The following is a 26,890-nucleotide window of genomic DNA, read 5'->3' on the forward strand; positions in this document are numbered from 1 at the left end:
AATATATAATGACGTGAATCCATCTATGGTATCATACATTTTCACTGTCCTAAAAATCCTTTGTGCCCTCCCTATTCATCCCACCCCCTGCTAATCTCTTATAACCACTGGTCTTTTTACTATCTCCATAGTGTTACCTTTTCCAGAATGTCATATAAATTGGAATCCTACAGTATGAAGCCTTTTCACGTTGGATTCTTTCAGTTAATAATATGTGTTTAAGGTTCTTCTGGGTCTTTTCATGTTTTGGTAGATAATTTCTTTTTACCAGTGAATAATATTTCATTGTCTGAATAACATTGTTTATTCACTCACCTACTGAAGGCCATTTTGATTGCTTCCAAGTTTTAGCAATTAAGAATAAAGCTTCTGTGAACATCTGTGTGCATTTGTGTGCATCTCTTAGGTAAATAACCAAAGAGCATGATTGCTGAATTGTATGATAAGAGTATGTTTAGTTTTGTAAGAAATCGCCAAACTGTCTTCCAAAGTGTCTGTGTCATTTTGCATTCCCATTAGCAATGAATGAGAGTTCCTATTGCTCCATATCCTCACCAGCATTTGGTGTTTTCAGTGTTCCAGTATTTGGTTATTCTAATAGGTGTATAGTTAATATCTCATTGTTGTTTTAAGTTGCATTTCCCTGATAACATATCATGTGGAATATCTTTTCATACGCTTATTTGCTATCTGTATATCTTTTCAGTGAAGTATCTGGTAAGGTCTTTGGCTCAGTTTTTGTTTGGTTTGTTTCTTATTGTTGCGTTTTAAGAGTTTTTTGTATATTTTGGATAGCATTCCTTTATCAGGTGTATCTTTTTTTTTTTAAGATTTTATTTATTTATTTGACAGAGAGAGACAAAGCGAGAAAAGGAACACAAGCAGGGGGAGTGGGAGTGGGAGAAGCAGGCTTCCTCCTGAGCAGGGAGCCCCATCTGGGGCCCTATCCCAGGACCCTGGGATTATGACCTGAGTCGAAGGCAGACACTTAACGACTGAGCCACCCAATTGCCCCTATCAGGTGTATCTTTTGCAGATACTTTCTCCCAGTCTGTGGCTTGTCTTCTAATTCTCCTGGTACTGTCTTTTGCAGAGCCAGAATTTTTAATTTTAATGAAGTCTAGTTTATCAATTACTTCTTCCATGGATTATGCCTTTGGTGTTGTATCTGAAAAGTCATTGCCATACTGAAGTTCATCTAGATTTTCTCTTATGTTATCTTCTAGGAGTTTTATAGATTTGTGTTTAATATTTTGGTCTATGATCCATTTTGAGTTAATTTGGGGAATGTGTTAGGTCATTGTCTAGATTCATTTTTTTGGATATGGATATACAGTTTTTCCAGCAACATTTGCTGAAAATACTCTGTTTGCTTCATTATATTGTCTTTGTTCCTTTGTCAAAGATCAGGTGACTGTATGGGTCTGTTTCTCCAGTCTCTATTCTGTTTCATTGGTCTCTTTGGGTTTTTGCTAATACCACATTGTTTTTGATTACTGTAGCTTTTATATAGTAAGTTTTGAAGTTGGGTGGCATCAGTCCTCCAACTTTATTCTCTTTAAATGTTATGTTGGCTATTCTGCATCTTTTACCTTCTTCATATAAATTTTAGAATGAGTTTGTTGATATCTGCAATATAACTTGCTGGGATTTTGATTGTGATTACACTGAATCTGCAGATGAAGTTGGGAAGAACTGACATCCTGACAGTGTTGAGTTTTTCTGTCCATGAATGTGGACCATGTCTTCATTTATTTCTTCTTTCATTTTATTCATCAGAGACTTGTAGTTTTCCTCATACAGATCTTATACATTATTTTGTTAGATGTATACCTAAGTTATAAGTATTTCATTTTAGGGATGATCATGTAAATGGTATTTTGTTGTAAATTTCAAATTACATTTGTTCATTGCTGGTATATGGGAATGTGATTAACTTTGGTATATTAACCTTGTATCCTGTAACCTTTCTATAATTCCTTATTAGTTCCAGGAGTTTTTTTTATCAGTTCTTTTGGATATTCTACATAGATGATCATGTTATCTGTGAACAAAGACAGTTTTATTTTTTCCCATCTGTATGTTTCCTTTTCTTGTTATTGCATTAGTTGGTATGTCCATTATGATGTTGATAAGGAATGGTGAGAGTTGACATCCTTGCCTTTTTCTTGTTCTTAGTGGAAGAGCTTTGAGTTCTTACCATTAAGCCTAATTTTAGTTGTTTTTTGTAGATTTTTTTTTTTTATCAGGTTGAGGAAGTTTCCCTCTATTCCTAGTTTATTGAGAGTTTTTATCATGAATGGTGTTTGATTTTGCCCACTGCTTTTTCTGCACCTATTGCTATGATCATGTGATTTTTCTTTTTTACCCTGCTGATATGTTGGATAACATTCACTTTTGAATGTTAAACCAGCAATGCCTATCTGGGATAAATCCAACTTGGTCATGGTATATAATTCTTTTTATGCATCGTTGGATTTGCTTTACTAACATTTTGTTAAGAATTTTTGTATCTGGGACGCCTGGGTGGCTTAGTCGGTTAAGTGTCTGCCTTCAGCTCAGGTCATGACCCCAGGATCCTGGGATCGAGTCCAACATTGGGCTCCTTGTTCATCAGGGAGCCTGCTTCTCCTTCTGCCTGCCGTTTCCCCTGCTTATGCTCTCTCTGTCTCTGACAAGTAAATAAGTAAAATCTTTTTTTTTTAAAAAAAGAATTTTTACATCTGTGCTCCTGAGAGATATTGGTCTGTAGTTTCCTTGTAATAATTTAGTCTAACTTTGGTGTTAGGGTTAATGATGGTCTTATAGATTGAGTTAGGAAGTATGGCCTCTGTTTCTATCCTCTGAAACAGATTATAGAGAATTTGTATTATTTCTTACTTAAATGTTAAGTAGAATTCACCAGTGAACCCATATGGGCCTGATGCTTTCTATTTTTGGAAGGTTATTAATTATGGGTTCTATTTTTTTTAAATAGATATAAAGCTATTCAGATTGTCTGTTCTTAACGTCAGTTTGGGCAGATTTTGTCTTTCAAGGAATTGGTCCATTTCATCTAGGTTATCAGATTTGTGAGTATAGAGTTGTTTGTAGTTTGTAGTATTCCTTACCTGTTTTTTAAAATGTCCACAAGATGTATGGTGATGTCCCCTTTGATTTTCAATATTAGTAATTTGTGTCCTCTCTCTTAGCCTGGCTAGAAGCTTATCAATTTTATTAATCTTTCCAAAGAACCAGCTATTGGTTTGTTTCATCTTGTCTGTTGATTTTTTTCTTTTTTTTTTTTTTTAAGAGAGAGAGAGAGAGAGAATGAGCTGGAGGAGGGGGGTAGAGGGAGAGGGAGAAGCAGACTCCCTGCTGAGCAGGGAACCCAACGTGGGGCTCAGTCCCAGGACCTTGAGATCATAACCTGAGCCAAAGGGAGCCACTTAACCAACTGAGCCACCCAGGCACCCCTTGTCTGTTGATTTCTTGTTTTCATTTCATTGATGTCTGTTGTAATTGTTATTTCTCTTTTTCTACTTACTTGGATATAATTTTTTTCTAGTTCCCTAAGGTGGAAATGTAGATGATTGATTTTAGGTCTGTCTTCTACCTAATAATGTGCATTCAGTGCTAAAAATTTCCCTCTCAGCACTGCTTTTGCTGTATCCCACAAATTTTGATAAGTTGTGTTTTTATTTTTTCTCTTGCGATTTCTTTGACCCATGTGTTATTACAACTGTGTTGTTTAATCTCCATGAGCTTTTGGGTTTTCTAGTTTTATCTTTTTGTTATTGATTTCTAGTTTACTTTCATTGTGGTCTGAGAGCAGACATTGATTGATTTTTATTTAAATTTGTTAAGGTGTGTTTTATGGCCCAGAATGTGGCCACCTATCCTGGTGAATGTTTTTTTTTTTTTTTATCCTGGTGAATGTTTTATGTGAGCTTGTTATTGGTTGGAGTAACCAAAGATATCAATTACATCCATTTGATTGATGGTGTTAAGTTCAGTTATACCTTACTGCCTGTCTTGCAGCCGGGCCTATCCCTTTCTGACACACAGGGGCCCCCCCCCTTTTTTTTTTTTTTAAGATTTTATTTATTTGACAGAAATAGACACAGCGAGAGAAGGAACACAAGCAGGGGGAGTGGGAGAGGGAGAAGCAGGCTTCCCCACTGAGCAGGGAGCATTATGCGGGGCTCGATCCCAGGACCCCGAGATCATGACCTGAGCCGAAGGCAGCCGCCCAACGACTGAGCCACCCGGGTGCCCCAAAGTTTTTAAATATGATAGTGAATTCATGTATTTCTCCTTGCAGTTCTATCAGTTTTTGCCTCACATAATGACACTGTTGTTAGGCATTTACATATTAAGGATTGCTATATCTTCTTGGAGAATTGACCTCTTTATCGTTATGTAATGCCCTTCTTTATACCTAATAACTTTCCTTACTCTGAAGTCTGCTCTGTATGAAATTACTCCTTTCTATTTTTCTTTTGAATATTTGTTTTTATCTAAGAGAGAGAAACATATGCCCGCTCATGAGTGCATATGAGTGCAGAAGGAGCAGATGGAGAGGGAGAGAGAATCTCAAGCAGACTCCCTGCTGAGCATGGAGCCCAACTTGGGGCTCCATCTCATAACCCTGAGATGATGACCTGAGCTGAAATCAAGGGTTGGGTGCTTAACTGACTGAGCCACCCAGGCGCCCCTCTCCTAATTTCTTTTGATTAGTGTTATCGTGGTATATTTGTCCACTTACTTTTTTTTCATTTGTGGTCTTTATTATGATTTTTTTTTTTTTAAAGATTTATTTATTTATTTGAGAGAGAGGGAGAGAGAGAAACAGCATGAGAGGGGAGAGGGTCAGAGGGAGAAGCAGGCTCCCCACTGAGCCGGGAGCCCGATGCGGGACTCGATCCCAGGACTCCGGGATCATGACCTGAGCCGAAGGCAGTCGCTTAACCAACTGAGCCACCCAGGCGCCCCTATTATGATTTTTTAAGGGGATTTATTTTAGAGAGAGAGTGCAAGTGGGGAGAGGGGCAGGAGAGGGAGAGAATCTCAGAGTCCCTGCTGAGTGCAGAGCCTGATGTGGGGCTGGATGCCAGGCCCCCCGAGATCAGGACCTGAGCTGAAGTCAAGAGTTGGATGCTTAACTGACTGAGCCACCTAGGTGCCCCATGGTCTTTATTATGTTGAGGTATTTTCCCTTTAAACCCACTTTGTTGTGAGTTTTTATCATGAACAGATGCTGAGTTTTGTCAAGTGCTTTTTCTGCATCTTTTGAGATACGATTTTTATCCTTCATTTTGTTGTTTGTTTATTGAAATATAATTAACATACAATGTTCTGTTAGTCTTAGGTGTACAACATATTGATTCAACAAATTTTTTTTTTTAAGATTTTTATTTATTTATTTGACAGAGAGAGAGAGAGCAGGAACACAAGCAGGGGGAGTGGGAGTCCCAGGGAGAAGCAGGCTCTCAGCTGAGCAGCGGGGATGTGGGGCTTGATTCCAGGACCCTGGGATCATGACCTGAGCTGAAGGCAGTCGCTTAACTGACTGAGCCACCCAGGCGCCCCTCAACAATTTTTTTTTTGATTCAACAATTCTTTACATTGTGCTTAGCACAGTAAGTGCGGTCACCATCTGTTACTATACAGCATTATTATAATATTATTGATTATATTCCCTATGCTATACCACCTATTTACTTTAAATCTATAGTTGTCTTTTTATTTATTTATTTATTTGAGAGAGAGTGTGAGCGAGCATGAGCGGGGCATGAGGGAAGAGCAGAGGGAGCCAGAGGAGCAGACTCTCCCCACTGAGTGGGGAGCCCGATACGGGCTCGATCCCAGGACCCTGAGATCATGACCTGAGCTGAAGGCAGGTGCTTAACTGACTGGGCCACCCAGGCGCCCCTGTAGTTGTCTTTATATTTAAAGTGGGTTTCTGGGGCACCTGGCTGGCTCAGTCAGTGGAGCTTCTGGCTTTTTTTTTTTTTTTTAAGATTTTATTTATTTATTTGACAGAGAGACAGCAAGAGAGGGAACACAAGCAGGGAAAGTGGGAGAGACAGAAGCAGGCTTCCTGTTGAGCAGGGAGCCCGATGTGGGACTCTATCCCAGGACCCTGGGATCATGACCTGAGCCAAAGGCAGACGCTTAATGACTGAGCGACGCAGGTGCCCCGGTGTTGTTTTTTGATCCACTCTGAGATTCTCTTTTTAATTTGTGCATTTAGTCCATTGGCATTCAAGGTGATTATTAATATAGTTGGATTAACATCTACCTTGTCACTGTTTTCTGTTTTCGCCCCTCTTCTTCATTCCCATTTTTGTCTTCTCTTTTTCTGCATTTTGTGGTTTTAATTGAACATCTTACATGATTCTACTTTCTCTCTTTTTTAAATATTTCAGGTAGAATTTTTCTTTACAATTTTTAGTGGTTGCCCTAGAGTTTGCAATACACATTTACAACTAATCCAAGTCCATTTTCAAATAACACTATAATGGTTCATAAGTTTTATGTGTGCTTCATAATAACAAAATAATGCTAATTCCTCTCATTCCTTATATTGTTATTTTATTTCACAAGTACAGACACATATATAAAAATAAGATACATAAGAATATACAATCAAATACTTTATTAGTATTAGCTTTTTGTACAAACTTTTCTGTTATATTAAGAATAAGAAAAGTAAGTTTTTATTTTACCTTCATTTATTCCTTCTTTGATACTCTTTGTTTATGTATATCTGAGTTTTTGGCCTGTGTCTAAGGAACTTCTTTCAGCACATCTTACAAGGGAGGTCTACTGGCAACAAATGCCCTCAGTTTTTGTTTGAGTAAGTCTTTATTTCTCCTTTGCATTTGAAGAATAATTCACAGGGTATTGGAATTCTGTATTGATGGGTTTTTTTTCTTTCAACACTAAACATTTCACTGCACTCTCTTTTTGCTTGCATGGCTTCTGAGAAGTCAGATGTAATTCTTATCTTTTTTAAAAATTTTATATTTTTAAATTAATTTTTTAAAATTTAAATTCAGTTAATTAACATATAATGTATTACTGGTTTCAGAGGTAGAGGTCAGTGATTCATCAGTCTTATATAACACCCAGTGCTCATTACATCATGTGCCCTCCTTAATGTCCAGCACCCAGTTATACCATCCCCCTCACCTTCCTCCCCTAATTCTTATCTTTATTTCTGTGTAGGTAGGTGTTTTTTTTTCCTGTGGCTTCTTTTAGGATTTTTTCTTTATCTTAGATTTTTTGTAGTTTGAAAATGTTATGTCTAAGTGTAGGGTGGGTTTTTTTTGTTTGTTTTTTGTTTTGTTTGCTTGTTTGTTTGTTTTGAGCTTCCTGGATCTATATTTTGGTATCTGACATTAATTTGGGGAAATTCTGAGTCATTACTGTTTCACATGTTTCTTTTGCTCCTTTCTTTCTCTCTTTTCCTTATGGTAATTCCATTATGTGTTACTCTTTTTGTAATTGTCGCACAGTTCTTGGATATTCTGTTTTATTCTTTTCAGTCTTTGTTCTCTTTTTAGTTTTGGAGGTTTCTTTCATATATACTCAGTTGTGTCTAGTCTACTAATAAGCCCACTAAAGGCATTCTTCTTTTCTATTATAGTGTTTTTGATCTCTAGCACTTCTTTTTGGTTCTTTCTTAGGATTCCCATGTCTTTATTTATATTCTCCATCTGTCCTTGCATGTTCTCTGTTTTATCCATGAGAGCCCTTAGCATATTAATCATTGTTGTTTTATTTATTTAGAAAATTTTTTCTTTTTAGAGGGAGGGCAGGAGGGGCAGAGGGGAAGGGAGAGAGAGAATCCCAAGCAGAACAAGCCCAGTGTAGAGACTTGATGCAGGGCTTGATCTCACAGTGCTGAGACCAGGACTTGAGCTGAAATCAAGAGTTGGATGCTTAACCATCTGAGCGATCCAGGTGCTCCTAATCATAGTTTTAAGTTTCTAGTCTGATAATTCTAATATCTCTGCCATGTCTGGTTCTGATGCTTACTCTGTCTCCTCAAACTGTGTTTTTGCCTTTTTGTTTGCCTTGTAATTTTTTCTTGATAACTGGACATGATGTACCAGGTAGAAAGAAACTATTATAAATGGGTCTTTGGTGGTATGTTGCTAAAGTATGGGGGTAGGGAAAGTATTCTGCAGTTTTATGGTTAGGAGTCAGTCTTTCAGTTGTGCCTCTGGACTGTGAACTTCACATGTGTTTCTCAGTTTTTTCACCCCCTCTTCCTTTATGTGGGACCGGATGCCTAGAGAAGGTTGGAATTTTCTATTTCCCTTTTTTGCAGGTCAGTTTGACACTGATAATACCCCATCAGTGTAGGCTCTGATTAACTAGTTTGACCTAGGACACACTTTCTTAAAAAGAACAGAGTACTCTGGCATATTTCAAAATAGTTCCTTTTCCCCTCCTCTATGGGATGCTCAAGAGGAAATTTTTGCTATATTTATTGTGAGAACCTAGTTGCACTCTTGGGAGGTAAAACCCGACAAAAGTGTGGGGGTTTGCTATGACTGAGTTCCTGTGTTTTTTTTTTTCTGCCAGAAACTGGGCACAAATATATTTTTTATTAAACCACACACCCTATAGAGACAGTCGATCACTGAGCTTAATTCTGGCATAGTTTTTTTTTTTTTTAAAGATTTTATTCATCTGACAGAGACATAGCGAGAGAGGGAACACAAGTAGGGGGAGTGGGAGAGGGAGAAGCAGGGAGCCTGATGCGGGCCCGATCCCAGGACCCTGGGATCATGACCTGAGCCTAAGGCAGACACTTAATGACTGAGCCACCCAGGCGCCCCCTGTGGAGTTTTTAACGCTCAGACTTGTATGCACTGAGCCTCCAGTAATATGTCAGTTACAGTTTATGTTTTTCTACCCTGGCACTGGTTTCTGTGGCAGATTCCGCTATTGAATCTCTGCTCTGATAAACCCTGACTCCCTGTATTCCCCTGTTGAACAGATCTTTTCGTTTTGGGGCAGTAGTTTGCCCTGTGCCCTCCCCTCTCATGAATTCAAGAAGAGTTGTTGATTTTTTAGTCTTTTCAGCTTTTTACTTCTTGTTATGACAGAATGGCAACTTTCAAGTTCCTTACATGTGGAACCAGAAATTGGTTGTGTCACCCCCATTATATTTTCGTTTGGCCTTTATACAGTTTATCATTTTTATATGTCTTTGTGATTAGCATTTTGATAACAGCATCTCAGTCTCTTGAGTTAACATGCTATAATTTACTTAACCATTGCCTTTTTTTAAGGCATTTAAGTCCGTGCTCTTACAGATGATAGTATAGTGGACATCTTTTTGTGTATAGCACTTCTCTTCCGTTACTGCCTATGGTCAGTTCCCCAAAATGGTATCACTTTGTTTGAGAATGCACATCTATAAAGGTTATGAGATGGTGCCTTTCAAACGTGTTTTACGATTTACATTATAACTGTTAATTTATAGGTATATTAGCTTTACCACAGTTGCAGAGCTCTGTTTTGGAAAAGAAAGTTCTTAGGAAAAGATTTGGGCGGGAAAATAATTTATCTTGTTTGTTTTTTTGTTACATAAAATGTTATATAAAATATGTTATATATTTATGTTATGTTATATAAAATATATATGAAATGTTCCCTTTCAGCCATTTCAAATACCCCAAAATTATACAGGTTCTCTTGATAGGTACTATCTAATTTTGTGATCTGGTTTGTTAACAGCCTGTTTGCACATCTCAGTGGGAAGCTACCCTGAATGTTGGGAGTCGTTAATCATCATAAATTATAATCAGCATAATCAGCCTCACACAAATTGTGTACCACTGTGTGTTTAGCTCAGCAGAATCATTTGATAAGCTGAGCAAGTCAGTTCAGTTGGAGATGCTAAGGTTGACACTTGCTCATATTTTCCTTAAAGGCGTATGATCTGTATTGGATACTTGTTATGTGCCAAGCACTATCTAAGCATTTTTACATGTATTAAATTAATCCTCATAACAGCCTTAAATATTATTACCTCAGGTTTATATATGTGTGACCTAAAACAAGTATTACAGAATCATGGCATTTACATGAGAATCCCTAAAGTCAAGAGTATAATTATTCTACGTGCATGTCCACAGTTAGATTAAAAGAAGCAAAGTAAAAAGGGAGAGGGAGATTATCAAAGACCAGCACCAGTGTCCAGGCATACAGGGTAAGTAACCTGCTGAAGTCTAGACAAGAAGCAAAAATCAAGATTTAAACGCAGGAAGACTGCTTCTGGAGCTTCCTCCCTGTGTACTAGAAGACAGAAGTACACTTGTTACTATATAAAGTTTTTGTTCTCATGGTGGAGCAAGAGGGCAGAATCTGAAGAATATATCAGTTAATGTAGCGAAGCTTCATCTCTCCAGAACCTTTAGGGAAATAGGATGTTTTGAAAAGCAGAGTATTACAAAGAACTCAAATTTATCTCTTTTGCATTATATGGTTCTTGGTTCTCTTAAATTGAACATTAAGATGTAATCAATTTTTTTTATGATTTAATGACTTTGATAGGAATGTTAGTCTTATTTTCACTTTATTTTAGTGGCATGTAGTACCATCTCAAATTTTTAATAAAATTTTATTTATTAGAGAGAGTGAGAGAACATGAGCAGGGGGAGGGGCAGAGGGAGAGGGAGAAGCAGACTCCCCACTAAGCGCATAGTCCATCACCAGTCTCAAATCCCAGGACCCCCGAGATCATGACCCCAGCCAAAGTCAGATGCTTAACTGACTGAGCCACCCAGGTGCCCCTATTATCTCATTTTAATTTGCATTTTCCTGATGACTAATCTTTTCATGTGCTTATTTGTCATTCTGGTATTTTCTTTTGTGAAGTATCTGTTTAGATCCCTTTCTCATTATTTTAAAAATTAGATTGCTTTTCTTATTAAATTGTAGGAATTCTTTATTTTGGATATAAGTCCTTTCTCAGATTACATATATATATGTATGTATGTATGTTGTGAATATGTGCTCCCATTTTGTGGCTTAGCTTTTTATTAAGATTTAAATTTTGATGAGGTCCATTTTTTTTTCTTTTACGCTTTTATCTTTTTGAGTCTTGTCTAAGAAATCTTTGAGTACCCCAAGATTACAAAGATTTTCACTTATGTTCTAGAATTTTTATAGTTTTTTTTTAAAGATTTTATTTATTTATTTGAGAGAGAATGAGAGATAGAGAGCACGAGAGGGAAGAGGGTCAGAGGGTCAGAGGGAGAAGCAGACTCCCTGCTGAGCAGGGAGCCCGATGTGGGACTCGATCCCGGGACTCCAGGATCATGACCTGAGCCGAAGGCAGTCACTTAACCAACTGAGCCACCCAGGCGCCCTAGAATTTTTATAGTTTTATCTTTTGTATGTATGTATGTATTTACTTTAAGATTTATTTATTTATTTATTTGACAGAGAGAGAGAGACAAGCAAGAGAGGGAACACAAGCAGGGGTAGTGGGAGAGGGAGAAGCAGGCTTCCTGCGGAGCAGGGAGCCTGATGCAGGGCTCGATCCCAGGACCCTGGGATCATGACCTGAGCCGAAGGCAGATGCTTAACGACTGAGCCACTCAGGCACCCCTATCTTTTGTATTTAGATGTGTAATCCATTTTGAGTTAATTTTTATATATAGTGTGAGGTAAGGGTTGAGGATAATTTTTCTCATGGATGTACAGTTGTTGTAACACTATTTGTTGAAAATCCTGTCCTTGTTGAAAATCAATGTGTGGATCTATTTCTGAATTTTCTGTTATGTTCCATGAAACAAGCTTGTTGGGATTTTGATTGGGACTGTGTTGATTCTATAAATCAGTTTGGGTAGATTGATGCCTTATTTTCTGAATTAGTTCAGCATTAATTTTTTCTTAATTTTTTGATAGAATTCACCAGTGATGAATGTCAGATAGTTTTGGGATTTTCTTTAAGGAAAAGTTTTTTTTTTTTTTTTTTTAAGATTTTATGTATTTATTTGACAGAGAGAGATAGCGAGAGAGGGAACACAAATAGGGTGAGTGGGAGAGGGAGAAGCAGGCTTCCCACAGAGCAGGGAGCCCGATGTGGGGCTCGATCCCTGGACCCTGGGATCATGACCTGAGCCGAAGGCAGACGCTTAACGACTGAGCCACCCAGGTGCCCCAAGGAAAAGTTTTTTAAATCACAAATTTAATTTCTTTACTAGATATAAGACTATTCAGTTTTTCTGTTTCTTATGTCATTTTTCATAATTTGTGTTGTTTCATTAACTTTGTTTTGTTTCAACGTAATCAGTGTTTCAGTCCTCTTTTCTTTGTTGTTCCCCAAAGGATCCTTTTTAGATACTTTTTTTTTTCCTAACCATCTGTCCCCATGAAATTTTAATACCACAGATAATGCTATAGATCCCATTTATGTACTGATTGTATATCTGTGTGTGTTTTGTTTTGTTGTTGTTTTTTTAAAGTAGGTTCCATGCCCATTGTGGAGCCCAGTGCAGAGCTTGAACTCAAGACCCTGAGATTGAGACCTGAGTTAAAATCAAGAATCAGACACTAAACCAGCTGAGCCACCCAGGCGCCCTTGTAGATCTGTGTTTTATAAATAAGGGCGCCTGGGTGGCTCAGTTGGTTGAGTGACTGCCTTCGGCTCAGGTCATGATCCTGGAGTCCCGGGATCGAGTCCCGCATCGGGCTCCCTGCTCAGCAGGGAGTCTGCTTCTCCCTCTGACCCTCTTCCCTCTCGTGCCCTCTATCTCTCATTCTCTCTCTCTCTCAAATAAATAAATAAAATCTTTAAAAAAAATAAGAGAATAAGATATTTTTGACCTCCAAGAACCAAGTTTTGTCCATTTGGAGATGATGTCACCCCTTTTGAGAATGCATGATCCAAGTTGTCAGATTTGTTGATATATAATTGTCCACAGTATTCCTTGTTTTCTTTTCATGATTGTAGAATCTGTAGTATATATTTCTTGTGTTATTCATTATATTGTTAATTTGTGTTTTCTCTTCCTTTTTTCCTTGATCTAGTTACATTTTTATAAATTTTGATTTTTTCATAGAACCAATTTTTTGCTGCTTTAATTTTTTTTCTTTTGTATGGCATCTTCTGTTTTGTTGATTTCTGTTCTTTATATTTCTATTTACTTTGGGTTAATTTCACTGTTCATTTTCTAGTTTCTTAAAGTGTGAAGCTTGTATCATTGATTTTAAACTTTTTTTCTTGTCTTTTTTTAAAGATTTATTTATTTTAGAGAGAGAGCAGGGGGAGGGGCAGAGGAAGAGAGAGAGAAACTCAAGTAGACTGCATGCTGAGCACAAGCCCGATGTGGGGCTTGATCCCAGGCCCCGAGATCATGACCTGAGCTGAAATCAAGTTAGCCGCTGAACTGACTGAGCCACCCAGGTGCCCCTAAACTTTTTTCTTTTCTGATATGATAATGAGGGATGCCTGGGTGGCTCAGTTGTTAAGTGTCTGCCTTTGGCACAGGTCATGGTCGCAGGGTCCTGGAATCAAGCCCCACGTCAGGCTTTCAGTGGGGAGCCTACTTCTCCTTCTCTCCCTGCTTGTGTTCCGTCTCTGTCAAATTTTAAATTTTTTTTTAAATTTTATTTATTTTTGAGAGAGAGAGAATGACAGAGAGAGAGAATGAGAGGGGTGAGGGTCAGAGGGAGAAGCAGACTCCCCGCTAAGCAGGGAGCCCGATGTGGGACTCGATCCCAGGACTCGAGGATCATGACCTGAGCCGAAGGCAGTCGCGTAACCAACTGAGCCACCCAGGCGCCCTCTGTCAAATTTTAAAAAAATAATATGACCATGAAAAGCTATACATGTTTCTATAAATATTGTGTTAGGTGCATCCCACAAATCTTGATATGTTTTCATTCTCATTAAGGTCATTTCATATTCAGTAGGGTGAGTTTTTATGTTTGGATTCAGTTTTAAGGATCCCTCATTCTTATGATTTTATTTTACTTTAAAAAAGTTTAATGTTTACTCAACTTTATAAGTCAAAGAGATATAAAAAGATATAGTCACAGAAGTGTCACTCTCTCCCTTATCCCTTCTGCCTTGTTCCCAACCACCTGTAGGTAACCACTTGGATTAGTTTCTAATTTATACTTCCTGTGTCGCTCTGCAAACATAAACAGGTATATCATATATTTTCTTACTTCTCCTTTATTACACAAAAAGTAGCATACTATATATAACTCTTTTAATTATATATAGTATATGCTTTTTTCTAATTAATATTATGTCCCTGAAATTGTTCTATTCCTGGTCCATAGATATTTTCCTTATTCTTTTTTTACAATTATATGTATGCATATCAGAGTTTATTCAAGCAGTGTCCTATGTTAGTCATTAAGTAGATTCCAGTGTTTTGCATATTTAAACAGGGCTGCAATGAAAAATGTAGTGCATATTTGCTTTTTGTTTTTGGAAGTATATCGCTAGAGTGAATTGATAGAATTGGAATTGCTGGATCACATATGTAGTTTGTTAGGTATCAGAATCCTCTCCACAGGCATTATACAAAATGGTGATGTTCTAATTGTCATTTGTTTTACATTTATTAGATGGAATAATTCTTTAAAGAGAAACTTCTCTTCATCTATTTGGTTATTCTGTAATGTAGCTTGTATTGGAAGAGTAGGACACAAGCTTGACTCTTTTTTATTTACCAGTTGATCCACCAAATACCATATGATCTCACTCATATGTGGAATTTAAGAAGGGGCGCCTGGGTGGCTCAGATGGCTGGGCATCTGCCTTTGGCTCGGGTCGTGATCCCGGGGTTCTGGGATTGAGTCCCGCATTGGGCTCTCTGCTGGGCGGGGAGCGTGCTTCTCCCTCTGCCTCTGCCTCTCTCTCTCTCTCTCTCTCTCTCTCTCTGACTCTCATGAATAAATAAATAAAACATTAAAAAAAAAAAGAAAACATGAACATATGGGAAGGGGGAAGAGACAGAGAGAGGGCGACAAGCCATAAGAGACTCTTAACGATTGAGAACAAACTGAGGGTTGATGGAGGGAAGTGGGTAGGGGATGGGCTAGATGGGTGATGGTTATTAAGGAGGGCACTTGTTATGATGAGCAGTGAGTGTTATATGTAAGTGATGAATTGCTGAATTCTACTCCAGAAACTAATATTGCACTGTTAACTACCTGAAATTTAAATTTAAGAAAAACACTTGAAAAAAACAAAAAACAAAATAGTTGATACACTAACATTCTTCAGCAGTGACCAGTTAGTTGTGTGTTTTTTTTTTTTTTTTTGAAGATTTTATTTTTAAGTAATCTCTACACAAAGTATGGGGCTTGAACTCAGGCCCACTGACCCAAGATCAAGAGTCACATGCTCCATTGACTGAGCCAGCCAGGCACCCCAGTTCTATTTTTCTTTTTTTTTAAAGTGTCCTTATGAACTCATAAATTTAAACATATTTGATGTCTTAATTCATTGCAGTCATTTTTTTTTTTTTAAGATTTTATTTATTTGACAGAGAGACACAGCGAGAGAGAGAACACAAGCCGGGGGAGTGGGAAAGCAGGCTTCTCACGGAGCAGGGAGCCCAACGTGGGGCTCCATCCCAGGACCCTGGGATTGTGACCTGAGCTGAAGGCAGATGCTTAACGACTGAGCCACCCAGGGGCCCCATCAGTGCAGTCATTTTCTTACTGATACTCCAGTTGTTCCATTTTTGGCCAGTGAGAACCTTTTAAAGTTGGCTACTAGGTTCTTTTGATATAGCCCTAGTAGTGTCTGATGGATACTTTGCTCACAACAGATATTCTAGCTCATCTTCTACATTTCATGCTCCAGACTTGGAATCAGCCACTGTACTTTTATATCAGCCATGGTACCTTTCTCCAAGGTACCCCAGTTGTCTTTAATGGGAAATAGTGTTTGAAGATTACATTCTCGTCATTAGGGATGTTCTTTTCTGCTGGGTGAATCAGAGGATTCTGAAGAATAAAATTCTTCTGGTTAAGTGTTGAGCACAAAGCAATGTGATATGTAGCAAAAAGCCCTGGAATGGGAGCCAATTCCTCTCTTTATTCATTTATCAAGTATTTATTGAGTATCAGGTGCCAGACACTCTTTTATACATAGGAGATGATAACAGTGAACAAAATAGGCAAAAACTCTGCCTTTATGGGAGTTTACAGTCTAGCTAACTCAGGATACTTATTGAAACAACTGTTACTTATCTTGGCCAACACCTTACCTTTGGGTCTTTCCTCATTTATAAGATTATAAAATTGTACTAAATGGTCTGTAGTGTTTTCATTTGAAAGGTTTAAAAATTTCTGTTTCTTGCTTCCATGCTTATTCAATATTTGTGGTGTTCCTCTCCTCTCTTTTTCTTATCCTCTTACAGAAATGACAGAAGAGGAGCAGTTTGCTCTGGCTCTCAAAATGAGTGAGCAGGAAGCTAGGGAGATGAACAGCCAGGAGGAGGAAGAAGAGGAGCTCTTGAGGAAAGCCATTGCAGAAAGCCTGAATGTAAATATGCTATGTTGAAAAAGTTTGTGAGGATTGATTAGCATGATATATATTTTTATTGCTTCTGCAGTGTTACAGTTGCATTAAGAACTAGCTGTAGTAGTTCATAGGGTTTTAAACTAACAAATATTTCCCATAATAATTTTTAAAGTGCTTGTCGAATTGTTGAACGCAATTTGAAGTGTTAATTTTATATGAAAGAGTTTTCTTCCACCCCATAGATTTTCAATACATGGTTTAAGAGAGCTAAGTAGTTGGCAGCTTCTGAAAAGAGTTACCAAGTCCCAAAAAAACCAAAAGGGAGCAAGATAAGGCACTTACCTCCCCTGTTTTGGGGGAGAACAAAGGCAATGAGAAACTAGAGGTGGGTTATGGAAAAAAGAATGAGCAGTTAAACATTTTTCAAATAATTTAAATTGTAATATGAATATGTTTTGTTGAAATTATTTTAAAAGTGAAGGATATTTGCCAGTGTCAGGTCCTGAGTCATCCTTTATGTCATTCATGTCTCTATATTAGAAAAGGTCTTAGTATAGTGATCTACTATAGCATTTTGCACATAGTAGGCATTTGGTACACATTGTGGAAGTTATTTGATTTGAGCATCTACGTTTTGGAAAGAATCTCTTAGGGGACAGTGGCCTCCCTGTTTTGTCCTTCCTGTGACCCTTCATGTATAGCTGTTTTAATAATAAACCTGGTCTGGTGTGGGATCACTTGTTTCAGAGTTGCCGGCCTTCTGATGCTTCTGCTACCAGATCTCGACCTCTGGCCACTGGACCATCTTCACAGTCCCACCAAGAGAAAACCACAGACTCTGGGACCACAGAAGGCATGTCTCCCTGTTCTGACTCCTTCCACTCATCAAGTATAACTATATCACAGGGATCTCATGCTGAGAGTAGATATACAGAAATGCCCCAAATCCCTTTGGTGGTATTAAAGAGGTTAAATCCGAAAAATAGTTGAGATCTCACTAATATCCAGCATATTTTTATCTCCAAGGAAAAGTCAACATTTGGTTAAACACAAAGAAGAGCCTTTTACCCACATTATGTAATTCTTGGTAAGTGATAACTTACCAAGCCCTCTTAATAAAGAACAGTTTGTCCTTAGCCCTACTTTTTCTCAAATACCTACAGGCATATGGCAGCTGGTACCTCCATCACTGTTTAAAGGCTCACATGTCAGTCAGGGAAACGAGGCTGAGGAAAGAGAGGAGCCTTGGGACCACACTGAAAACACTGAAGAGGAGCCGGTCTTTGGCAGCTCAGGAAGCTGGGATCAGTCAAGCCAGCCAGTGTTTGAGAATGAGAACGTTAAATGTTTTGACAGATGTACTGGCCACTTGGCTGAGCACACACAGTGTGGGAAGCCACAGGAAAGTACTGGGAGGGGTTGTGTTTTTCACAAAGCTGCCCAGGGTAGGGGGGACACATCTAGGCACTCTCTGCCTACCCCAGCAGATGCCACAGGTCTCCAGGATGTTGGGGGCACTGTGCACTACTTCTGGGGTATTCCATTCTGCCCTGCTGGAGTAGATCCTAACCAATATACCAAGGTCATTCTCTGCCAGTTGGAGGTTTATCAAAAGAGCCTAAAAATGGCTCAGAGGCAGCTCTTTAAAAAAAAAGGTTTTGGGGAACCAGTGTTACCTAGACCTCCTTCTCTGATCCAGAATGAATGTGGCCAAGGAGATCAGGCTAGTGAAAAAAATGAAGGCATCTCAGAAGATATGGGAGATGAAGACAAAGAGGAGAGGCAGGAATCTAGGGCATCTGTCTGGCACTCAAAAACCAAGGATTTCCAAGAAAGCCCAATTAAAAGCTTGAAAGAGAAACTTTTGTTGGAGGAAGAACCAACAACCAGTCATGGTCAGGTAAGGGTCAGTGATGCTGTGATTAAGGATGATTTATTCACAGTTTAAACAAGGATTATTATAGCTATTTGTTCTTTTTTGTGGTCTTTTTTTCTGATTTTTAAAGTAACACGTGCTCACTATGGAAAATTAGGAAAGTACAGAAGAGTGTAAAGAAGAAAAAAATTACCCATAATCTCAGCACCAAGGGCAATCATCATTATTTCTATGCATTTAAAAATATTTTTTCTTTTAAATTTTTCAACGAAACGAAGACTCTTCTGTATAAGCTGTTTCTTTTTCCCACTTAATAGTTTATGTTAGATCTTTTCCTGTTTATTAAGTATACTTGAAAACATTATTCTATCACATGGATGTATCATAATTTATTTTTTATGTTTTAAAATTTTTATTATTTCTAAAAAGTTTTTGAATAGGTACTAATATTCATGTGCCCCATAAATCAGAAAGATGTTAATGAAAAGTCTGTCTCCTATCCCCTCCCAAGCCAACTAGTCCCTTCCCTGAAGTCAACCTATATCACTGGTTTCTAGTGTATCCTTATAAGATATATTTTATGTGGTACAAGCAAATGTGTATACATACTCTTTTCCTTACCTTTTTTTACACAAATGATCGCATAATCTATACATTATTCGGTACCTTGCTTTTTTTCATTGAAATACTTGAGATCATTCCATAACATACATACATAAAGAATTTCTTCCTTTTTTTGGATGTGTAATATATGGTGTATGAATGAGTTTATTTTGTCCAGTACCCCTAATGGTGGACTTTTCGGTGGTTTCTAATATTTTACTATTACAAGCACTACTGTACTGATTACTCTTGTATGAAGATGTTTCATCCACATGAGAGATATTTGCATAATTTCTTGTAGATGTAATTGGTGGATCAAAGGATATATGCATTTACAATTTTGTTACTGTTGCCAAATTGCCTTCCATAGAGGTTGTATAAATTTACACTCATAACTGTATGAGTACCAGCTTCCCCCTACCCATTCCAAATCAGTACCATCAGGACTTTCTCATCTTTGCCAATCTGAGGAATGAAAAATACTCTCTCAATACAGTCTTAATTTGCATCTCTCTTATTGTGTGTGCAGTTGAAACCCATTTATATTTCCTTTTCTGTCTGTTTAGGTCTTATGGGCATTTTTCTTTTTCAACAATCTTTTTCTAAGTGGTTTCTAGGTATCCTTTATATATTAGGGGAAGTGGTCCTTTTTGATACAAAGAGTAGATAGTTTTCCAGTGTATTTTTTCCCCCACATGATGGTATATTTCTGATTTTGCTTGTGATGGTTTTCTGTAATTTACCAAAAAACAGTCCCCTGTCTGGGAACATTTAGGTTGTCTTTTCAGTTTTTTTCTGATGTATCTTTTTTTTTTTAAGATTTTATTTATTTATTTGAGAGAGAGAGAGGAGGGGGGTCAGAGGGAGAAGCAGATTCCCCGCCAAGCATGGAGGCCGATGTGGGACTCGATCCTGGGACTCCAGGATCGTGACCTGAGCTGAAGGCAGTCGCCCAGCCGAGCCACCCAGGCACCCCTTTTCTGACATATCTAGATTGTACTATATCAAAGCTTATGTTCTGTTTTTTTCTCTGGGTATTATAAAAGCAAAATCATATAATTACAAACTGTGTAAACTATAAAGAGTATTCTGTTTTATGACTATACTGTTCTTTGTTGCTATTTCTGTTTTTGGGCTGAGCTTTTGGTTTTGTTTTGCTGTTATTTTATTCTTTCTATTATGATAAGGGTTCAACAAATGGTAGCTATGAGAAATGCCACAGCATAGTGTAGGGAGCATAGGTTTGGAGTTTGAATTTTGACTTTTGTATATGTCTTTGAGCAAGCCATTTAACCTCTCTGAGTCTCAGTTTTTACATCTGTAAAGTGGGAATAGCAATTCATGGCTTACGGTAGTTTTAATGATTAAAGTGAATTATGTAAAATGTCTAGTGTGATGCTTAGGAGATTATAGGCACTCGATAAATGATAGTTCTCTCTAAGGGATCAGAAGGCCATCCATTGAGGGTACCTATGGGAATCATTCTTCCTCAGCAGCCATATTCATCCACATTCTGGAAAGACTGCTATATGGGAAGAAAAAGCATTTTTCTTAACAATTCTTCTAGTGACTTTTTTCCAAAGGAAAGTTAGGTTGTGCTTATGATAACATGTTTTATTTGTTAGTTTTTTGCAACTCAGGGATACTTCCACTTAAGAGAATAAATTAACTCTAAAGAATGAACATTTATTTATTGTATTTGTTGACCGATTTATTATAATTCAGTTTGTTAGCTTGAAAATCCCAGGGAACAGAGTTGTAGACCATAGACTTGTATCAAGTTCTGATGTTTGAAAGCAGTGCCTTTGGAATAGCCTGGAAGTGTTCAGAATCTAATGGCTGGCCCTATAAAAATTGAAGTTCTCTAACTTCCCTGAACTGGTCATCAAATACTATAGATAGTATTATTGATTGGTACTATTTGGCCACAACCCATCAAATCAAGCTAGTTTAATTAAAAAGAGAACTTTATCATAAGGAAACAGGGTGCCTCATAAATTCTAAAACAGGATGGTAACCAAGCCTGGACAAGGTACAAGGTCTAGAATATCATCTGTAATTTTTCTACATCTCATTGCTATATTGTATCTGCTTCATTTTTCTCCCCTGTGTATTGGCTTCATTTGCTTCCCTTTCACAGTGGTAGGTAGAAGACACTGATCTTACAGCTCCCAAACTTAACTACAGGTTAAAGGAGATTTATTCTTTCTCAATACCAATTTCAGATTTCTAGGAAAGGACTTAACGGCCCTTTTGGGGTTAGTAGCCTTCACCAGCCCAGTTGACTGTGGCCTAAAGTGGGGTCTGTGTCAAATTGTACAAATGTCTGAGTCCACTGCTATAATACAGTGGGAGGGGTGACATACTGGCCTCAGTAAAAGGAGACCAGGCAGACAACCTAGTAAGTATCCAGTATCGTCATTGTCATTAACATTAATTTTAGAAATCAGTTAGAACTGTTGAAAAATGCTGAAAAGTTTAAAGAATAAAGTTGAAAGCATTCACAATCCTGTTATCCAGTGATATATATTCCTTCATCTTATCTTCTATACCAATTTGGTATGGTTTCTATCATATTTTTGTATTTTTAAGTTAACATTATGTAAACATTTTCTTATAAAATTATTTATAGATTTCACTTTTAATGACTATATAATATTCTGGCTTATGAACTTATCCATAATATTTTAACCCTTTTCCTATTGTTAGATATTTTGGTTGTGATAAACATCTTTTTTAAATAAAACGTTGTTTTATTTAAAATTAGTTCCTTAGGGGAGCCTGGCTGGCTCAGTTGATGGAATGTGCGACTCTTGATCTCAGGGTTGTTGTGAGTTCAAGCCCCATGTTGGGTGTGGAGATTACTTAAAATCTTAAAAAAAGTTAATAGTATTTTTGGAGATAGGGAGCAAGAAAAATTCTGGATTAAAGAGCTATGAACATAAAAAAAAAAACTTGCTATTTATTGCCAAATTGCATTTCAGAAAGGTTGCTCAGATGTGTACTCCTTCCTTTTAGCAATGTATGAGAATGCCTAGTTCACTGCAGTCTTGGCAACACAGAATAGTGTCTTTACAAAAAACAAAACAAACTTAACTAATATTACAGTCAAATAATGAAAGTCTACAATTGTAATTTCACCACTTATATTGGTCTTTTGCTTTCAGGAATTGTGGTAGAAAGAATTTCTGTGTTTATTAAACATTTTCTATTGATTATGACTTTGCTGGAGCTGCCCATATATATATGTGAGACTCCTTGGTTGAGAGAGAGAGTGAAAGGTTCCCAGAACTAGGGACTTAGACAAACATTCACCTTGGGGCAAATCACTTTAAGTATATATGAAGGTTATAAAAGCCTTAGAATCATATAACTAATTTCTGGCATCACACAAACAATGTAGAGGTTATGTTAATGAAGATGGAGAGGTCATCTTGATGGCTATACAGCAGGGAAGTGGAGGAGTAGCATATTGACGTGGTCTCTACTTTTCAGGGTCTAATCTTTAATTTTTCAGCCCAGATACTGGAATTTGTTTTTCTCAAATGGCCAGATTCAGGGGCGGGGGGTGAGAACTGACTTTGACTAGTCAAACTTAAAGCTGATATGTACACCAAATGACAGTTTGTTAAGTTATTATGGGATATAGACATTTTTGGTGACCAGAATATTCAGGTCCACCATCTACTGTACCTCCTTGTAGGATGAAGGTACCTAGAGGGCTGAAAACGGTAATTAGGGAATGGTAATATTTAAGGGATGATTCATCTAGTCTGTGGAAAGACCGATAAGCTACCTAGTACCTGATAATAGAGGACTTTTGTCTGGTGACCAGATAATGTGTCTGTTTATTTTTACTTCCCAGGCTACGGTGTTGAAGATACTGCTTGATCCTGAATCTTTGGATTTTTCTTTTTTAGATTCATTGCAGACTATCATCCCTTTTTCATTAACATGTTATTTCTTTAGGCAGAATGCAATGTCTTGATTTAGGCCACAGCTTCCTTAGTTTAAGTTATATTCCTATCATGCGTCCCTGTTCAACTTGATTAGATGTGGATATTCTAATAAAATTTTGTTTGCTTAATTTGTTATGTTATTTTCATATTCTGGAAGAACCTCACTTTACTCCTATGTTTAGATTGCAGTCATTGAGGTGTAAGTTTAAAAATTAGAAATGATTTACTGAAATGAAGACATTCTTGGGATTCTATGTTGAAATGGTTGTAAGAAGATTATTTGAGTAAACAACAACAGTAGTGGTTAGAACATGGATTTTGGAGTCAGATCCCAGCTCCACTTTTGACCAACTCTGTAATTTTGGGCAAATTATTTAACCCGTCAAAGTTTCACTTTCCTCACGTCCAAAAAACCTTAATAGTTTCTGCCTCAAAAGGTTCTTGTGAGGATTAAAGGAGAAAATGCATTGTAAAGTGATTTGCATAAAGGCTTGGCACTTAATAGGTGTACAGTAATTAAAAAAAAAATAACACCAAGAAAGGTAAAGGTGTGCTTTAGCCAAAGGTAGAGATGGAGTATCTTATAACTCACCATTGCATTGATTGCTTCTGAAGCCCAAGTTTAGTCAACTGTAGTTATTCCAAGATGGTAAAATCTATTAAATGGGCACTAGGTGTCAGTATCTACTTTTTTGATAGCTCAGTAATGAAACTTTTGTCACTGCAGAGTTCACACAAATAGGTGACGTATTTATTGGTGTTGTATTTTAGTCCTTTTGACAGTTTTGTTCAACCCTCATTTTTCATAATGACTGCATTCCTGATCATTGCACAGCTTTATCTTCCCTCTGAATGAAGGCTCATCTCAGCTATTTCTGATTTTAGTATATTTTATCATTTGCCTGAGTGGTACAGAGATGCCTAACTCATTTAGGTTATTTATATCCTGTTAGGAGACCCTGAAAACTTCAGCTAGTAGCTTTCTTCCTATTGGAAGAAGCCTCACAGCTCAGGCACTTCTTATAAGTTTCCCTAAGGCAGCAGTAGCTGCTTTTTCTGTGCACCTACATTTAATGAGCTGACATTTGCACCAACTTTACTGTTAATCGTAGAAAATCTTTTTTTTAAATCTAGTCCCTATTTGTTACATTTCTTAAAAGATATCCCTGTAGCCAGATACTAAAATCATAGTGGCAGATTTGTAGCAAAGGGAGTCTTAAAACCTTCCCTTTGGGATGTTCTGTGTTATGGCTTGGTTTGTGTTCAGAGAGACTTCTTTCACAGATTGCAGTGTTTTTCCCCCTCGAATATTTCCATTGAAAACTGGGCTTTTCTCTGTATTTCCTCCTTCCACAACAAAACTTTATAGTTGCTTTTTTGAAATCATAATTCATTTGACTCACCAGTTAATATTTTTGTGTCTTGCATTTTACAAAGTACATCACATATATTATCTTTTTAAATTCTCACAATAACAGTCTGTGAGGCAGTCATTAATAACCATTTTAAGATGAGGAAACAGATTGAGATGTGACACCCTAGATTACAGAGTTAATGGGTGATCCAGCTGTGATGTAAATCTCACTCTTCTAGACTCCACAGGATATGCTTTTTTTACTGAAACTTACTGACTTATGTAAAATGTTTTATTCTTATTGCTAATTGCTGAGTGATAATGCTGAGCAATTAACTTTTTTTTTAAAGAGGAGAAACCAGTTCATCTGTGCCTGTATACTTAGGATGTTATATTTCTTTACAGTCTTCCCAAGGGCTATTTGTCGAAGAAACTTCTGAAGAAGGAAACTCTGTACCTGCCTCACAAAGGTAAGATTATAAATTGTTAGGGGTCTGAATTCCCTGACGGTGCCAGAGTAAGAGAGATGAAACACATGAGTGAGACTACAGGGACAGCTTGCCAGGGATCTTTTAGCTCCTTTATAAGCACAGACTAAGAAAAATCATTATCTTCCAGTTCTCAAATATGTATCTCATAGAAGCCTGGAATATTAGAGTGGAAGAAATTGTAGAAGGTGGTGGTGGTGTTGTTGGTATAGTACAGCCATCTTGGCACATATCCCATTGATACCATTCCTGAAAGTGTTTAGATCCTGCTACTCTCTTAACCTAGCTTCCTGTGCCAAGCTAAAGGCTCTGGACTAGTTTCTTTACAGTCCTTCTAGTTCTCCTGTCTCCTTTTATTCCCACTGCTTATGCTTATTTTATATGCATGTCCAAATTGTATACATCTTTTAAGTCTACTCTTAAGACTTATATTTTTTATTATTCATATTATTCAGGTCACAAAGAACATGGGTCACCCTCACTCCCTGTCTTATGCCGCTTTTAATCTGATTATATCTTATTTTTCCCTTAAATTGTACTTGCATTGCCTCCTAAATTATTCTTGCTGACTGATTGATGGGGTTACCTTCTTAGGTCTTCTCGCTTAATAATATATAGTGGCTGATTGATTACAAACTGCACTTATCAACTGGATTGAATTTTTAATTTTCCCTTTTATCTGGTAGTTGACCTTTGGGGATTACTCAAGGGCTTAATTTTGTGTCAATTTTGTGTCAACCTCCATCTCTCATATGGAAGTTGAGGTCCAATTACCATTTGCTGTAATTTGGTGGTGCTTCTTAGGGTTTTGGTTAAGTTGAAAGTACTAGGTATTTCCTTCTGAGTTCAAGAATATGGTTTTGGTTTGATTCTCCTGCTGTTAAGACGATTTTGGAAGTGGTTTTAACTGGAATAGGCCTTTTGCTTCTTCCAGGCCCCTCTGCTTTGTTGTGGTAAGCCTCTGCAGAGCAGATACAAGTTTTAATAAATGATTACATGCTTTGTCACCAGGAGAGAGTTGGAATTGCAGGCAATGTGGTTTGACTTCAAATTGATTAGCCCATTTTATAAATGTCAGCAAATTGTTTTGTGATGGACCCTTTGAACAGAGCCCTAATGTTACATGCAGAGTAAACTGTGTCTGGCTTGGATTTACAAAAAATGTTATGAGATGTTTTATTTAGAGAGAGAAATCACCTGTGGTTTCCTATCAGGACTTAGTTATTTATCATGAATCGGTGATGGTTAGTCTCTCTTCTCTGTGGTTCTTGGTTGATGTAAGATTTTATTTTTTAAGCATCCTTTTGCATACTTGATCAGACTAGTCATAAAGCTCTGTGAAGCATGAGGGGGTAGCTCAGATGCTCAGATCTCTCAGCCATGTGTTCCTGTGTCAGGAAGAGATTGCACTCCATGAACAGGCAGGGTAAACTCTGGAAGGCTGGATGATGGGAGCAGTTCATAATTATATTACTCTCAGAAGAGATATTTAACTTGTGTGAGCAGGTTTTGCTGCAGGGCAATTTGGAATTGTATCTTTTTGTTGCTTGGAAAGCCACATCTTGAGATAAAGAGGAAATTTAACTGCAAGGTGAGGGAAAAGTGAGTGTGTTGTCAAGAGACTCTCCATATTTTCTCTTACGAGTTTACAGATCTCTAACCTTCAGAAGGCTGAGATGGAGGCTATAAAACACCACTGATACTCTTTTTTTTTTCCTCTAAAGGTGTATTTATTTATTTGAGAGAGAGAAAGAGCATGCTTCAGTGTGTGCACAGGGAGAGGGGCAGAGTGAGAGAATCTTTAAGCAGAGACTCCCTGCTGAGGGGGGAGCCCAGTACAGGGCTCAGTCCCACAACCCATGAGATCATGACCTGAGCCAAAACCAAGAGTCAGATGCCTAACCTAGTTAGCCACGTAGGTGCCCCCTGTTGACATTCTTATATGGGGAGTTTTTGTCTTCTAGGGTATTCACAGATAGTCCTTACCCTTCAACTTTCCTTTGTAAAGACTCAAAAAGGGGGTCTTTTGGTTCAGTGATTTCACTGGAACCAGAGTTGTAAGCATGTTTATTTTCCCCATTTCTGGCCTGGAGTTTTCACTACCAATTC

At 37.6% G+C, this 26,890-nt stretch overlaps 1 protein-coding gene across 4 annotated transcripts in view; it reads left to right on the forward strand.

Annotated features, from left to right (window-relative positions):
* The window catches only part of UIMC1 (ubiquitin interaction motif containing 1), a 112,866-nt gene that overhangs the window by 43,060 nt on the left and 42,916 nt on the right, over positions 1–26,890 (forward strand). For all 4 annotated transcript variants that reach the window (XM_025866983.2, XM_025866984.2, XM_025866985.2 and 1 more), the window contains exons 4-7: positions 16,398–16,522; positions 17,249–17,354; positions 17,665–18,401; positions 24,699–24,763. In XM_025866983.2, coding sequence (XP_025722768.1) covers positions 16,398–16,522; positions 17,249–17,354; positions 17,665–18,401; positions 24,699–24,763 — 1,033 coding nt within the window. The remainder of the gene's footprint in view (positions 1–16,397; positions 16,523–17,248; positions 17,355–17,664; positions 18,402–24,698; positions 24,764–26,890) is intronic.

Source organism: Callorhinus ursinus, unplaced genomic scaffold (assembly GCF_003265705.2).
Source record: "Callorhinus ursinus isolate GAN/ISIS: 27379988/994484 unplaced genomic scaffold, GSC_fseal_2.0 scaffold3, whole genome shotgun sequence".
NCBI lineage: Eukaryota > Metazoa > Chordata > Mammalia > Carnivora > Otariidae > Callorhinus > Callorhinus ursinus.